General features: G+C 38.5%; 2 protein-coding genes across 2 annotated transcripts; both read right to left on the bottom strand.

Moving 5' to 3' along the window:
* Positions 1 to 2,100: 2,100 nt before the first annotated feature.
* On the bottom strand, positions 2,101 to 9,709 carry oscp1b (organic solute carrier partner 1b). The gene is made up of 10 exons (XM_018700077.2): positions 8,633 to 9,709; positions 6,805 to 6,959; positions 6,337 to 6,504; positions 5,325 to 5,405; positions 5,103 to 5,206; positions 4,516 to 4,644; positions 4,166 to 4,235; positions 3,752 to 3,891; positions 3,558 to 3,621; positions 2,101 to 3,161 (listed from the first exon to the last, which is right to left on the bottom strand). Exons 1-10 carry the CDS (start codon positions 8,742 to 8,744, stop codon positions 3,042 to 3,044), a joined length of 1,143 nt encoding a protein of 380 aa, XP_018555593.1. The 5' UTR covers positions 8,745 to 9,709; the 3' UTR covers positions 2,101 to 3,041.
* A 2,940-nt stretch (positions 9,710 to 12,649) lies between these two features.
* On the bottom strand, positions 12,650 to 17,940 carry mrps15 (mitochondrial ribosomal protein S15). Its single transcript, XM_018700078.2, has 8 exons — positions 17,682 to 17,940; positions 14,680 to 14,748; positions 14,511 to 14,586; positions 14,338 to 14,386; positions 14,086 to 14,170; positions 13,922 to 13,980; positions 13,236 to 13,427; positions 12,650 to 12,974 (listed from the first exon to the last, which is right to left on the bottom strand). The coding sequence occupies exons 1-8, from the start codon at positions 17,812 to 17,814 to the stop codon at positions 12,867 to 12,869; spliced, it is 771 nt and encodes a 256-aa protein (XP_018555594.1). The 5' UTR covers positions 17,815 to 17,940; the 3' UTR covers positions 12,650 to 12,866.
* Positions 17,941 to 17,959: the final 19 nt, after the last annotated feature.

Genomic DNA, 17,959 nt, shown 5'->3' on the forward strand with positions numbered 1-17,959 from the left:
TTGTCTGTACGGGAAAAGTTTAACACATACAATTTAAGTTTATAGTACTTGTAAATGTCAGTGCGAACATATAATATCATGATATTGTAGTTAGTTTGTTTTTTATTGTGTCTTATACATACAATTAGCCAACCCACATGCACTTATTAGGACTTAAAGCACAGCAGCACAGGTGAACTGTCAGAGAAAACTTTATTTATGATGACATTGCCAAGTAGGAACTATATCTTCAGTTTAATCTCTACAAATCGGCCACAAAAAAGGTTTTTATAATAATCGAACCAGAAGTCACCAACATTAAGAAACTTCTACTAGAAAGTGTACACATCATCATATAATTAGCAACTAAACATTAAATGGTGATGCCTCCATCACCTGAGTGAAGCCTTTTCTATTCAAAGAAACCACAAAATGTACCTATTTCTATAGTCAATGGTATTGTGCCTCACTGTAATTGTGTACAAGGCTTTACACTGTACTTATTTTTCAGTGAGACACATATTACACTTCATTTAGGTTTACCATATGACTCAGTGAAACTGTGTATCACTGAATTCAATCAGCATTTCACCTGATAAACACACACATTTCTCAATATTTGAGACTTGAAATTGTAATATATCAGGATGTCACTGTGAACATACAGCCAACAATGCAGCTCACTAAAGAATAAATTTCTTACTCAGCAAGTATGGTTTTGAATGACATTAACATTTAGTTGAGCCCACCTGTGTTCTCAATTTAGACTCCATGATTAACCTTACATTCCACCCACAGTCACCAGTTTCAAACCAGTGGGCAGGTGTGACAGACACAGAGGCCAACCTAAATGGCAGAGGGTTATCCGAGTTGCACTAGTCTTCCTGCCTTGACTCAGCAGAGCATATGCCCCCGGCCACATGAAACACTTGTTAGCCTGTGGCTTTACAGTGTCCTGCCCACAGTCTTTAAAGAGGAAACTGAATCATAAGAGCAAGAGAAGAAACATGTTTTAGAGCCTCTTTTGGCTTTAAAGACTTTTTTGTTTGTGAATTTTATTTGATTGTATTATTTGCGGCCCTGATGGAGCAAGCTTAGTAGCACTTTTTTAACTTTGACAGGAAAACATCTCTTAAAGTGACACTTACTCATTATCTTACAAATCACATGTGTCCTGTTTTTTAGTATAAACAGAATCATCTGGGTAATGAAATATATATTCTGCTAATATTTACACTAGGACACTGTTTTCCTGTGAGCTCAGTTGACTTCAGTGCACCCACAGTCTTACAGGATGACTGGCATGAGCTCTAGTTTCTATTTGTTTTACAGGTAGGCTGTATCCTCAGGGCACATAGTGTTTCTTGTCTCTCCTTTGCCAAGACTATTGGGAAGACCTCACCAGAATCCTCCTCCCCCAGATCAATTCAGAGAAATGTCTCAGCATGTTTTACCTGCATGGTATGCACCGTGTTTGTGTGTGTGTGTGTCTGAGTGATGTTAACTGGGGGTGTGCAGACTATCAGTCTCACTTTGACTCGCAGGCAGACTGCACACAAATATCGTGGGTACAGATAGCTGTTGTTGCCATAGCAATTCTCATTGTATATCTGTGGGAGTATTAGGGGAGTCTGATTGTGGATGATATTCAAGCATATTACTTTTGATAATCTACTTGTGGTTAAATATGAGAGTAATCACACATTTGTCCATTAACATGCCTGATCCCCTACACTCTCAAATGTGAATGTGAAAAAAATTAAACAAACTACGGCCTCAGCAGTACACCTATGACCTTATAGTGCAGTTTTACAAAACATGACTGCTGTAGCAATGTTTGGTAGTCAGTTTGAACAGAAAACATATAGTACAGAATTTTTAGACAAGTATGACAGCTCCCCCTACTGTTACATGTTATCAACTACAGCAAGCTGTTACAAGGTTCATGCCATTATTAACATTCTATTGCATCAGTACTAAAGCCAGTGATATAGTTCATACTACAATACATGTGAAAACACAGTTTAAAAAAAAAAAAAAAAAAAAAAAAATATATATATATATATATATATATATATATATATATATATATAGAGAGAGAGAGAGAGAGAGAGAGAGAGATATTATTTAACTATTTATTAAAAATCCTACATTGCACATCCAACAATTTGACAATTGCAGCAATATGCATGTCCCTATACACAGAAAATGATACATTGGAATAAATAAAGTATGCAATAAACATATTTACATATTAGACAATTGGTTATATTGCATCATTTTCTATTATAATTATGTGCTCATGAATGAGCACATATGTGGGTCAAATCAAACATTCAAAGACATCACAGGGTAGTGGAAAATATCTTACAATTTGCTCCTCATACTGTTTTTAAGGTAGTGCAGTGTGTTGTCAGATAAACACATTTCTTACCAAAATAAAGTCTAGAGGGAATTCGAATCATGATAGAAAGAGCACTTGGGTTTCATTTAAATCACTTGTTAATTAGAATACAGAAGTAAACAAACTCCCTCTTCATACTGTGCAATACACAAACATAGAATTATAGACTACAAACCTGAAAATCACCTAAAGCTGTGATGTATTAGTCACATTTAAGAGACATGACCTTGTGTAAAATTAAAGGACTGTGTATTTTATGTAGAACAGTGCAGTCTCAGTTTATACAAACAGATGCTGTGCTATTACCACATACACACGTTCAATGCTCTGATATAGACCTACTGTATACCTTGATGCACTGAAACTCTTCTCAGTTACAGCAAACATACTATTACAGTGTATTACAGCTTAAAGCTTGGCTCACCATACATTCGTTGTTGTTAACTATGCAAATTTGCAGTTGGTCATTTGACAACCAATGGAAACACCTGCTCGCATCTGCATTTTAAAAGCACCCAAAGAATAATGTTTTCTGGCTGCATATGAGGTTGCTGCAGTGTTTTTGCAGGTACAGACAGCAGACTGGTCTACAGTAGAGCACACTGCTGACGATGCATTGGTCCCCACCCCCCCTGGGCATTTCTGTCGGGGTGACATGTCACAGACCGTCCATCATGGCCAGAAGGTCGTCTCCCTTGCTGCTGGCGCTGGGAGATTGGTCTCCAGACTCTGTAAACTCTCCCATGATCTTTGCCAGCTCAGCATTGACCTGTTGGTCCTGTTGAGAGACAATGTTATCCATTAATCACAGTGTCAGGGTGGTCTTCACAGGCATTTATACCATATTACTGACAAAAGCCTCACATATCTGATCACTGACTGTATAACCTTAAACCCATCATTGTAACATTTGACCACGGACTCCAATCATGGGGGTTGATTATCAAGGGGAAAAGACAGCCTACTAGTGACATGTTAGTGCAGACTAAAAGGTTTTTGCTATGATTTGCCTGTCCCAAAGAACTTTCTTAGATCTGAAAGGAAAACATGTGTGTCATTAAATTGTGTAGCCTGCACTTGCCCTTGTATATTCAGATATTTTGTCACTAAATGTGCAGTGAAATCTACATTTTTATTACCTAAGTAGCTGAAATAAACAGTTTGTGAGCTTTACCTTTGTTGCTTGGATGTTTATGACTCCATATGAAAGCTCATCTGGTCTTGATATTAACGCTTCTCTGCAATAAAGGGTAGTTGTTTGAGTAACTACAAGAAGTAAAATTTTTTTACACAAGGAAAATTAGAAGTTTCATTTGATCAAGTGCCATACAACATATGGACAGTACACGCACAAATAAGGGGACTCACTCTTCTTCCTCATCGGTGGCAAAGAGGTTGACTCTGAAGCCACTGTCTGCGTTTCCTGGTTTCTGAACCTCTAACCCTCCCATTAACTTGGCCAATAGATTCAGCTCTTCTTTGGCCAGAGGGTTGGGAGCAGCACTGACCTGTTAACACACAGTGGATTGTTTACTTCAGTATATTTGTGCTAAACCTATTGTTAACAGGATCCTGCTCCCGTTGAGGATGCACCAGGAAGTAGATTATGGTGCTGGACCAGGGTCATCAAATTTCTGTGCATGTTATGTGGACACTGCACAGAGTTAGAATGTGTTGGAGTCAGTCTTTAAGATTTAACTTGCTCTTAAAGTTCAAGAAATGTTGTGTTTTGACAATACAAAATTTTGCATGTTTACAGTGTTCAAAGTAAAGCAGTTTCACCTTAGCGTGCTGAGCAGAATTTTTAGATGTTCCGGACATGTGGGTTTCCACTGGACGGCTTACACTGTACCTGAATGAAAAGATGAAAAAGAGAGAGACAACATTTATGTCCATGCAGCACAGAGTCAAAGATAACCTGCAAAAGTAGCTCAGATACTTAATTAATATTTCTTTTGTATTGTGTCAGTACATACTGTGTTCCATCAATTCAGGCATAAAATGCCAAAATAAATGTTTTAAAAAATGGTCAAAAATCTTGGGATGACTGGTGACACATCGTCCAGATGCCTTTGACAATAGCACTATTAAATATCTAATGAGCTGGATGATAAAGGACCATCAAGTCTTACATGTTTGTGCCTAGTTTGGTGACCCTGTCTCCAAAAATCTCAAATGATCCTTCACGGATAGCAGCTGTGTAGTTTCCTCCATTATTGAACTGCAGTCTGGTCACTTCTTCACCAGTGCAGCTAAACATCCTGGAAATACACAAACACACAAACTTTCTATGATGAAAGTAGTTCCCTTAAATGTCTGTTGTTTTTTATATTTTAACATGATGTTCAAATGTTCAATTGTACGTGGGTGCTTGTTTCCTCTATGCCTTAAATGTTCCACTGTGAACATACAGTCCTTGCATGACCTGATCCAAGCTAAACATACAAGATATCTAAAATTAGAATGCAAATGCTTGTTCAACAAAACCTCTGTAATGCAATTAGCTACAGCTAGGGCTGCTTAACATCAGATTACAGTGTCTGGGTACAATCAGAAAACAGAGCACAAAAAGACAAAAGGGCAAACATTAAAGATCACTGGAAAAATCGAAAGTATTTTTTTTTCTACGATAAGCCACCTGTTTAATATTACTCTCTCCATCATTCTTTAGAGTGAGGATTGTTTGGTTGTGAGGGATAAGAGCTGTAGTCAGCAGTACCTTATCAAGCCAGGGACTTGTGTTCCATGAGGCACAGGACCACTGGTGGGAAGTACAAAGCGACCATTGGAATTCTGCACCTTGTCCTTAAGGAAAATAGACACCTGGCATAGAAGAAGACACAGAAAAAGGCTGAGGAAAATGAAACACAAAACAAGAAAGAATATTTTTTAATCAATACTCTCCCCATGATTTCATGTTTAAAAAAAAAAATGGACTTACCCTTATATGCATGTCTTGGAAGAAGATTAGAAGAGTTTGTCTAATCAGCTGAAATTCACCACTAGACAAGGGTGTGTACATCTGAAAAGAAAGAATAAAAGTAAAAATGAAAAATATCAGAAGCGCTGAAAAAGAAAGGTGTGTGTTCAAGGGCTGGAGATGAGTTTAAACTTTTAAATATTTGCTTTTACGTTTTATATCTAAAATTTTACAAACTAAGTTTGTGGTTTATCTTTTACAACTAAATAGACATTGAAAAATGTAACTACATAGTGAATAATTTCATCTGTTACAAGCAGTGCAAAAGCTGCTGCTGGTGACACCCGACCTACCATATCAGTTATAGGTATATATATATGATTATAATGGTCCGAAAATATGACAGCATACTGTATAACATAGGAATCACCAACAAAACATGAAACACATCCTCATGTACAAGCAGCTGTATATTAACTCCAAACACAGTGGTATAAATAAGTCAAGGCCCTTAATATGCTTCTTCTATTGTTGCCTATTATTGATATCCTGCTTGCAGTTGGATTGGATGTTTTCCCTCTGTTTTCCTTATTTTGACTGGTTTTTATGTGTGGACGTGAATTCTATGTTTGGTCATAAGGCTGTGACCCTTCTAACACCAACATGTGTTTCCTCTGCTTGGCCATGCAAGTTGTACTACATGGAAATTCCTTCAATCCTGCCTGAGGGAAAGCAGTGACTTGCAATGTATCACCAGATATGTCAGTGTAAAGCCAGTTTGTAGTCTACAAAAACATTCCTGTTTTTACATCTGAATTTATTTCCCTCTCTTCTTTACTCATCTTCATGTAGTTAGACAAGTTTTAGAGCCTTTTTGCATTCAACCTCTTTCAACATTTGACCTAGTTCACTTAGTGAGATGAAACCTCAAACATTTTGCAGCACAGCTGCAGGAAACACCAATATATATGTAATGTTGCTATCCATTCCTGTCAAAAAAAAAAGTAAAGACAGCGAAGTCACACGTTCGTACCTCTATGAGCTGTCTGTAAGTCTCATCAACCTGGCTGAGAATGCTGGGAGTGTCTTTCACAAAGTCCTTGATTGCATCCATGTGGTTGAAGGACACTAGGAGGATGTCCTTTGGTCGGGGACATAGAAGCACCTGGTACTTGAAAGCCATGGTCATCAAGTCATAAAGCTGTAAAGAGAGACACATGCCTGACTTCAAAATCCACAAATTGATTCTGTTGCTGTATAGTAAACAGCAGAGGGAGCCACATACAGTCATCAAACACAGTATATACACTAAATACACTACTACTGCTACTGCTATACACTTGTAATATGAAGTATTGATTCTTATGTCTAGTGTGTATATTGAAGAAGCTGTGAGACAAACTGTGCAGTTAAAAGAAAAAGAACAGAGCAATTCAAAATGTACAGGTTACAAAATAGCATACAGCTGTAGGGCCAACATCTGTATACATGAACACACTACCTTGTCCATGCTAGCTTGATTAAGTCTCATTATGGATGCGTGGGCCAGCCTGTCGAACACAGTCCGCAGGGCCTTCTTGGAGTAAAGCTCCTGTGGCTTGAAAAGCTCCTCCAGAAACTTTTTGTTGAACATGGTGGTGATGATGTCATTCATAACTAGTGAGGCAAACAGTACAGAAAAGTCCACAAAAAGTTAACTAAGATTAGACAAACACTGTCCATACTGTACACTCAGAAGCAGGCATATGAGCATTCTATACTATATGTTGGCCAGAACCATTTCATCCAAAGCCTAATCCCAAAGGTCCTAACAAAGCGGCAGCATGGAAAGCCATCAGCATGTATCCTACTTGGCAGCAGGCCCACAGCCAGGTAGGAACATTTTAGTGTTCAAACTCTCTTTAGAAATGTGTCATGAGCTGTGAGCCTTTCTGTCAATTACTGTTGCAACTGACAGAAAGGATCACAATCACTGTTGTGTCAGCAGTGAAATGTGTCAGCAAATGTCACCTTTTTTCCAAACATTTCACATAACATACAGGTCTGCTCTGTAGCTTGAAATACTCTTGATTTGATTAATGGAATTTGCAGATATTGGTAACTGTTTTTAAAACAAGTCCTGTCATTGTTAACATGGCTATACAATCAAGGCCCCAAGAGCCAATTCAATTTGTGTCCTGGACCTGAGCATCTGAGCACCCTGACCACTTACAGTTTGTACCTGGGTGCACAGACAACCAGAGTGCATTCTTTGCGAACTGATCTATGCATATGAGGTCTCATCTGCTGTTTATCTATCAAGTCCTATTGTTTATGGTGAGCCTCGGTTAAGTCTAGAGCAAAGCAGAACTAAGAGCTACTAATGCATGAGTGCATAACTGTACTGAAGCTCTGTAGTAATACCTCTCTTTCTGTCCTCCTCTATCCAGCCAGCTATTGTGGAAACTTTATGAATTAAGAGGAGATAGATAAATGAACTAGTGTTCTGAAAACATCTCAAGACTTCATTTAATGTGATTGTGCACTAAAATTCTATGTATTGTATAGAATTTCTATACACTGTATATACAATGTATGTATGTATATACAGCCTAAATCCATACAATGTGTATATGTATACAGTGTACTGTATATACACTGTGTATATGCAGTACTGTGCAAAAGTTTAAGGCACGTTAGATGTTTCAATTCTTATCTGTCACGCAGTACCATCAGGGAGGTATCTGACCAGGCACAAATTCAACCCTGAACACATATCCAGAGTCATACAAGTATCTTCAGCAACTGAGACAGCCTACATCCACAGAAGAACTGTGACAAGTTCCCTAAGATGCATGGAACAACCTACCTGCAAAGTACCTTGAAAAACTGAGCACACATGTACCTAGTACTGTTTTAAAAGCAAAATGTTGGTTTGAGTTAGTTTTTTCCAGTCACTGCACTTCTTTGCATTCTTTATGAAACGTTTGCTTCATTTGTATGTGACTATGATTCATGTGATATGATTTTAGGATTATAGACATAGAAGTTTCCCATTTACTGACAATGGACCACTGGGAATTACACACTGGAATTCATGTGGTTGAAGGACACTAGGAAAATGAAACTATAGTCTATGTGAGTTATGATTTTATCAAAATGTGTGGATTTACAATAGACAGCCAGTTAACTCAACAACGTTTACCCTTTACTTGTCTTTGAATTGACTGTCTTTCAGTCACCGAAAATCAAACAAGTGGCTGTAGGTGCAAGTTATCGCATTATAACGTTGACGTTTTACTGCAGGGTGACATTTGTGGTGTTAGCTGGATAGCTGCTAGGCTAGCTACCTTTCTTAGCTTTGTCAGCAGGGATATTCTGAGCTCGAAGCCGCTGGTCCAGGATGTACAGCATCTCCCCACCGAGATTGATGAAGAGGAGCGGAAGAGTCCTTGAAGACATGACGGTATTCGGACGGTTGAACGTCTCCAGAAAATAGAGGTAGCTAGCGATTGTAGCTAGCAGGAATGCTTGCTGATGAGGGATCTATCTGTTTGGTAAAGCCTCTTCTGGTTGCCAGGCCACGAAGGAAACAGCCAATCAGAGCGCTGTGCGTCATAACGCACAGGAAAGGGGAGGGATTAGACGAGTGTGAAATTTGCAGTTTAACCACAGTGTGAATTATATTGTGCACTGGGCACATGCAATAAAATCCCAATGAAAATCAGAGATAAAAATACAAATTCAACAAACCTCTGCATCACTAAATTTAGAGTAGTGGTTCCCAAACCATAATAGCCTGTTAAACAAAAAATGTAGATTTTGCATTTGTGAAATACTAGCTACTTTTGCCCCTTTAAGTCTTGAATCCAAGATGGATAAATCACTTCTTGGTTCCTTGGTCTAATTGCTCACAACTTATTTCCACACTAAGCTCTTAACCTGTTATAAGGGTCTTATAAGGTTATACGGCTGGGAATCACCTGTTTAAGTAAGGGTTTATATAGATTTTTTTTTTTATTGTTCTTTGTCAGATCACCCCATAAATCCTCACATCTGAACTTTTTAATAATTCCTACATTAAAAGGTACATGAAATAAAATTAAACTACATTTACACACACACATTTATTTTTATTATTTCATTTTGTAAAAATGATTGATGTTTAAATGCAGTTAATGATATTGTGAGTGAGTCAAAATTTTATTTACACAGAATGGTACTAACACTACACAGACACATATAGTATATGGCTACAGGTAAAATTACATACATTGAATTGAATATTTCATTAGCTGATCTGTATTTGCTGCTTCATTTTGTTGCATGAAAGCCACAGAAATAAACAAATAACTTCCACAATACCAGGAAATGATAAACAAATGTAAAGTACTGCATATAGTGAGCCAGGATTTTTTATATCTTGTTACAGTGAAATGTCTCCATTCCTGATGCGGACTTCTCTCGCCATCCTGCACACCTCACAAAGTCCACAGAAAAAAGTCATGACGGCGTCGTTGCATATTGTTCCCTGTGAAAGAAAGATTGCAACAACAACAAAAAAAAATAAATAAATAAATCACAACATAGAACATCAACCCCCTATCAGGAATCAGGAAATATGCTGCAATTCATGTTTCTCAATTGGAGAGTACACCCAAAATTTCCTAAGTTCATGAAATGTCTTTCACAAGAGCCATGCTAACGGTCAGTCCTCTTGTATGACAGTTAGAGCACTGCCCAGTCCTCTGAGTCTGAGAGTTTTCAATATATCATAATAAAATTGGTTTTATATGAGTGACATACCTGAATACCATAGGTCAATCTCATATGAGTCCTCATGGCTGTTATGCCTCCTGGCACACAACCCAAACAGCAGTTTTCTCCATACTTATTTGCTGTGTAGCAGCTCAATGCAATTGGACAGATGCAACCAAGAGCACCTGCACAATAGAAATGTAAATATATTAAAGAAAATGCTTTTCTTAAAGTTTTCTTAAAGTGGTGCCCAAATGTCTCCTTCTCTTCTAGATGGCCAAAATTTTAATAGTGACAAAATTAAGCATCATTGAATTGTACTCACAGACTAAAAGGTCGCTGCAGCAGGAGCACAGGCCCGTACTCCACTCTCCTGTTTGGACATTTGTTCCATAGCCACCTGCGCCTGGTTGATGGGTGACTACTGGGTTCGACATATTGAATTATTGGATCTGCTGGTTGTTTTTGGTTTCGCTGCCTAGTTAAGAACACATTCAGTTGTCAAGACAGGAACAGAGCAAAAGTGCGGTCTGTTGTAGGTGGAAAGGCTGTGGGAGGAATGGCCTAAATCAATCTTTCCATGTCCCACAGTTGTTCTCACATGTGGTCATATATACTTATATGTGAAACTATTAACTTCCAGAAAAGGAAATGTCATGGTTTGACTTTTCACAGCATAGTTTACAGACATAGTGGAGCTCTCCCATAGGAGAATAACCCTAATACAGATTTCATGTGTTATTCAGACTCCACAGCTCCATCAGCATTAATGAAGCTCCTCTGCAAAGCTTGTGATGTGTCAACTTCTTTCTTAACAATGAATGAGACACTTGAGAGCTTTGAGAGCTTTTGTGATTTACACACTAATGAATTAATAATTTCTCAACACAGTCAGTGTGCAACACTTCAGCATCTCATCCACTGTTGTAGCTCCGAAAATATTTTTGCTTTAGTAGTTGTGTTTTAAAACTTGACAGAGGATTATTAACCATAGTAAAGTATAAATGGTCATACTATGAACCATGTAGGTAAACTATTACATACAAAGAGACATAAAATTAATATGAAGCCACTGGTCAACCCAAAGTACAAAAGAACATGTGAGAACCCATGTTATCTAGCATCAGTGCTATCAAAAAGGAGCTTAATGTGAATGCACAACTTTTAAAACACAACAACTGAACAATTTGAAAATATGGTTTATGAGCATGAATAAATGTCATTAAAACTAAATTAACAGTGAATTCTGAAGTTAATCTACTGCGAGAGGAAAAAGAGGTGTCACTTACCAGAAGACTCTGTCAGTCTGAACTCCTCTTGATCAAACTGACAAACTGCACACCACACAGGAAACTGTGACAAGCGAGAGCTGTGAAATGCTGTTTTGCCAACAAACTGCTGTGTCTGAAGATGACAAAGATCTGTGGTGATACACTTGCAAACTTAGACCATTAAGGAGAACTGCTGTTTTTATTTGAGGTTGATGGTGGGTTTAATATCCAGCAGCTACAGATCATTGGTAGATGTGATGTGTTGGGAGGTTGGATTTCAATGGGTTTTCAATCTCTCATGTTTCAAGAACAGTTCAGAGAACTCATGCAGTTGTCAGAATCTTTTAGACCACACTTTCACAGATCACCCACAAATGCATCAAGTCCCTTGTGTCACTTAGCTTGAGGTTTTAGTCAACCTGTGTTACCACTGCAGTTTGTAAAACAGGAGATGGACTTGCTCAAGCAAAACGGCACAAAACTACATGGAGCTTGAAAAAACGTTTTCCCTGATGAATTAAAAACTCCTCCATACGAGATGGTAATTTTGTTGTTATCCAACAAATTGGATATGAAATGATGACTATGAGGTTCATTACTAGGGCCATATTTTGTGGTTATGCTTTACTGGCTCACATTAAAGTAAGATCTTTGTGGTGTTTGGACATATTAAGAGAAACACTGGAATATAGTAATGCAATAACCCCACTAATACAGCCTTGAAAACAACCAGTTTCATCTCTCTGGCACTCTTTTTAGTGGATTTATCATATTGAAGAAGTGTTCCTGTTCCTGTTTCTGACTCCTGTGTTAAGGCTATTTAATAGCCTTTTCTCCACAGACACTTGAATCATACTGTGATATCAGATGCTCTGAAGAGTATTGGCATCACATGGACTGCAGAAAAATGTACAAACAGTACGCAAACAGTGAGAAGTTTAGCACAAATGTTGCCATTGCTTAATATCTAACATTTTGCAATCTCTTTCTGGACATAAATTAAGGTTTTATTAGTTTCTGATAAATGATAAAACAGCAGGAAGTTTGTCTGTGACAGACACAGGAAAAAATAACAGTTCTGACATCATGGCCGGAGAAGCAACATAACAACACATTTCTGCCATGCGATTCGGAGTTGTATAAACATTTAAGCTGCAGCTCATGGTGAAAATTTCAACTATTTGGTCACCAACTGCCAGATCTTTCGTAGTTATCTAGTGGAGTTCGATACTTCAGAAAATACCTTGCACAAGTGAGATCAGTAGCAGCTTTGCTTGTTTTATGCAGGTACCTCTTGAATATTTCAGCACAAATACATTTTCAAATCTCATTTAAATATCACTTTCTAAGTCACTTTATTCCATTTAATTCTGACATTTTCAGACAATTCTGACATCAACCTGACAGCAAAAACAAATAATATTTCATGATGGTAAAACATGAAGGAAGTAGATTATCCACATGCCACATTACCATATCTAAAGATGTAAAAGTAAAGATGTTGGTCAACATGAGAATTTAGAATTGAACATTGTAATATACAGTATGTTGTCTTTTATTGGGCCTCAGTTTTTGTCTTGGGTGCCTCTGTCTCTTTGGAGGCTAAACTTTCCTTCAGCTTCAGTCTCTGCTCTGCTTTCTGCTTCTGCACTTCTTTGAAGACCTGTGAAGACACACACATGCCCATGAGTCAGGGGAGACAGAACACCTTTGCAAAATCTGACACCCTCAATGTGTTTAACAGTTCAGAGTGTACACATCAACACATCAACATACACTAAATGGACTACGTAGTTTTAATACAAGGAAAGTCTTAGAAAAAGGTTGAAGGCCTTATTATACACAGCCAATGAAAACACAGTGTACATGATAATACATAGAAATTGTAAATGCAAACAGAATACTGGGGTCATTTGTTTGCTACCTTAATGCAGAGAGCCTTCTTGGCCAGCCAGCGACGGGTAGCTCGTCTGTAGTACTCTGGGGGGAAGGTGTAAGTGATGCCCAGCTGCTCACACACTTTCTCAAAGGCATCATAGCGAACCAGCCTGAGGCGTTTCAAAAGCTTTTTCCTTCGGTCAATGTCCATGAGCATCCGCCTCTTGTTAGCTTTGTCCTAGGAAAAAAAAAAAAAACACACATAAAAGAAATGGTTTGGATTTTAATTGTGGTTCAAATAGGTCCAAATGGGAGGAAATGAGGACAACTGAAGCAATGTTTACACACTCATCTGCTTATGAGGGAATATTTAATTAGAAATCTGACAGAGAAACAGTCCAAAAGTTACATAAGCTCTATTCCCTATCTATGTCACTTTGAATAAAAATGTTCAATGTATGATGTAACGTGGAAATTTCCGACCATGACTGTGCTACGCATGTTTTTTATTTCATGTGGGGGAGTACACAGGATATCCTGTAGTTCACGCATGCTTGACACCAGAGGAAGGCAGAGAGGAAATGTGGGGACATATTAATACGTGAGCAGCTCTAGTGGTGCAAGTCGACTGCCCTAAAATATGTTACGTCATCTAAAACCTGACCACAGGGCAAGTTTCCCTGTGTAGCATGCAAGGGAGAAAAATGATGTCGATTCTGCTCCCTCACTCACCTTGTGATGTTGCTGCAAGTGCTCCTGATAGTTTCGGATTTTTGCTGTCAAAATAGCCACTGAGGGGAAAGACAGTGAAAGGAGGAATGAATTAATACAGAATTAAAAAAGGCTATGTCCTATCTTTGTATTTCAGTGGAAACACTGGAAGCAAAGCCACTCACCCCGGACTTCCACTGAGCTGCGGTCATTCTCATCCCTCTGGACTTTCGCAACAAGCTGTTCCTTCTTCAGCTGTAGCTTGTCACTCTGAGGACATGAACAGGGAGTATTGAACTACCGTTATGACTCGGCTCTTCAAAAGTGGCATATCAGTGCACAGTTCAAGGAAATCAATCATTACCATCAAAATGATCAGAGAAGAAGAAAACAGGGTAAAACATGGCAAGGCAATCTGTTGAGATGTGAGAACTTACCTTACGTGCTAACTCCAGTGAAAGAAGTCTTCTGACAACATCATCAGTCCTGTTGACAGACTGATGTTAGAAAGGTAGTGGACTAATCTGATAGATATACAAATACAGATTTATGATGAAATGGAAATCTACATTTTATTTGTCTAATTATATATAAGGTAGAGTATATATACGTTTGAGCAAGGGGTACAGCTGAATAATCCATCCTCAGTGTTGTTGAAGGAATATCACTCAGCTGGCTCTGTGGGCCTGGAAGACGCACAGTATATGGATGAGAGATTATCATCAACATTTTAAAAATGTCAAAATATGGTTTGGTGACAACGCAGCCTCATAACATACTTGGCTTCTTTTTCTTTACACCCCGAGCATATTGTCTCACTGGTGGTGGAACAGCAAAGCTTCCTGCAACTGAAGATAGAGAGAGGAAAAAAACATTATAAATGTGTAATGAGTGGACAGAATAATAGAAATACCAAAAGAAAAACACCTTAGACAAAGGGGTGATAGCTAGTATGGGCTCAGAAGAGGCCCAACAGCTGTCTGAAGAACAGCTGAATCATTACGAAAAACAGTGATGTGATCTAGTGCTGCAGGACAAAAGAGAAACATGACATTTGTCACACATACAAAAAACTGTGATTACCGGTCAATCAAAGGCACTACTACCACTTCTACTTCAGAACTGAGTTGTGACATCTGTGACAGATTCAACAAAGATGCATGAGTGTCACAAGCAAGACTTCCACAAGGAAACCTCACACATCCAAGGTCATGGCACAATGACACAAAATAAGAACCTCAAAAGCTGCAATCTATGCAATTCAGTAAAGGTATGGTCAGTAATATGGTCTGATGAGAGGCTGTAACCTTTTTAAACCACACAGCTTTACATTCAAAGAGAGCCAAATATAGCTTCTCTGCTCAATATATTTTATATGTTTTTAAATATAGTGCTGGATGTGTAACGATGCTAAGTGCCATCTTATTATTAAGTCCAATGAGTACTTTCCATGGCTATATAATGGCACATAAATAGGCCATTTATAGGGCAAGGACCATAGATGCAAACATAGCTATCATGTTTATCTGCTCCAAGATCATAAAGCCCTTTGTAGATTTTCCATGTCTTCACATCCTGAAACTATCTTAAAAATCAGAGGTTGGTCTAATCTTACATTTGGCATAATTGTTAGGCAGCAAGGGTTCTAACTAACTGTGTACAGCAAACATTGTCTGCATTGCAAGCTTAGTAGTGAGAGAAACATCTCTACTCTGTTGTGTGCTAAGAATTTTAAAGGGTGATAATGAAACTGACGTACATGTTTAAGCTGCATGACTCAAAGAGCACAAGCAAGATAATCTGTAAAACATGGCTGTACCACACACCAGATAACATGACTACGCACGTATCAGATGATGAGAGGACAGTGGTTTTCACTATCACTATAAAAATAAATACCATAAAACACTAAATGATATAATTTCCTCAATCAGTAATGAACATGTAAAACTAAAATGACAGTGCAAAGAAACTGTTCTGGTGCCTCAACGCTCCCCAGCCATTAAAACTATTCACATAAAGAGTTAACTTTTCTTGGCGGTGATATAATTTTCTGTACTGTTAAAGTCCTTTATTTTAGTCAGACTAGAAACTGTATAGCAAATCAAATGAACTTCAGCCCTGGCTTATAAATATAATTTATTCATTGACCCTGCGACTCATGATTTCTCAGCACTTGTCACAGAGTTGTGGAGAGAAGTGGTCTGGAAGAGGAAGCCAACTTGTTGCCTGGAAGGACTGTTATTGGAGGTTAGATACATTCTGTGACTGTCAAGAAGATGAAAATAGGATGGAAGAGTGAGAAAATTAGTTATCACATTCTAGTAGACTTGAGGGGGAAATGAAAGTATAGCTGCTCTAGATGCTCTTGATAATGAAGCTATATGCCGCATCAGATTGAGCAGACAAAGACGCACACAGGGGTAAGGCAACCACACACATGCACGGAGTGAAAAAGCAACCAAATCATCAGTGCATGCTCTGCAGCAGAGATGGGTCATATTAGGTTGAGATTATTAGTCAGCTCATTAAATACAGCATGTCAGCATGTAATTAACTTGCAACACAAGATGATTTGGCCACTTCTGCGTTGCGTATTTCTTTGAGGACTATCTAAATGCTGTGTGCTGGGCCATTTTATTAACTTACAGCTGCTACTAAAAGCAGCCAACCTATAGCAATGTTTATAATTAAATTTCCAATCTAAGCCCTTTCAAGTGGGTGGTTACATTATTTATCTATGTGCTGCAAGACTACCTGCTAGGTGTTGAGGATTACAGACTTTGTAGGACCCTTTTAATGTCACTTAGAATGCTGACTGACATCTTTTCATTCAATTCCTAATAGTGCTTTCCATGCCTATATAATAGTCAACAACAACAGAGAAATACATTTTTTATAGAACCGGGAACACAGAGGCAAGATAATGCCCTTTGTAGACCGTCCACCTCTTCAGATCCAAAACTATCCTAAGGAAGCTTATCTGATTTTAAATTTGGTATCATTGCAAGAACAGAGCTGGTTTCACAGGAAAAAGACGACCTTGCTCTTCTTAAGAAAATGATTTTCATATTCTAATACTGATATTTGGTGGTCCAAAAGACATAAACTGTGAACAGCAAACATGTTTACCAACCTTTCAAATTGGGAAATTCATGCATCACATACACTAAAAGGACAAAGCAGACATACACCTGATGAGGCCCACTTTAATCACTTACCACTGTTTAAGTAAGTTCTAATGATCCCTTAACTTAGTTTCTTCTGCAAGTGGAGAACATTTTCAGCTAGTTCCCAAATTCAACAACAGAAATGTTATTTTGCTGCATGCCACTTACAATGAAGGGGACATTTTCTGCTTAACCTGCATGGCTCACAGAGCACAGGCAAGATAATCTGTAACACAATGGTTACATGTTTGTTGTTGTCTCATGTTCAGTTTAGTTCAAGCTAGCTGAGGAGAAAAATTTGACATTCTGGGGGAGAGAAAAGCCACAATATCCACAATTATCAATGTGTCGAAATGACATTCAGACCTTATCAAGCGCTTTAAATTAAAAGTGCTACCTTATGCGTTCTGACATGTAGTCTGCTGCTTTTTCGCCACTGCAGCACTCAGCAGTGCCCACTACTGTTGATGTGAGGTGACTGACGGTGCCCTAACCAAGTGTTGACGGAAAGGCACTGAAAGGCCAAGTATATTGAGCAATATTAGCCAACTATTCACTCCACAAATTCTGGTCAGCTTCAGCGTGTTTTTCTTCTTCTGTCTCGGACTTACCGCAGCTGACTCTCGGTCCTGATAACATAGCCGAGCTGCATGTCCACGGTTTCACTGGCGCAGCGGGGCACAGCTCCCTCAAAACACCAACTGAAGATTTTAGGACGGTCCGCAGAGCTATGCTGGTGAACATGGCTCACCGAAGAGCTAACAAGCTGGAAAATAAACTCCCTAAAAGTGATTAAAATGTGATAGGTAATCGTACTCGACCCCTACATGAGGTTCGCCATTTTGACTAGACCAAACTAGCCGAGTGAGCATGGAGGAAAATAAATTCT

This window comes from Lates calcarifer, linkage group LG15, assembly GCF_001640805.2.
Source record: "Lates calcarifer isolate ASB-BC8 linkage group LG15, TLL_Latcal_v3, whole genome shotgun sequence".
Taxonomy (NCBI): domain Eukaryota; kingdom Metazoa; phylum Chordata; class Actinopteri; family Centropomidae; genus Lates; species Lates calcarifer.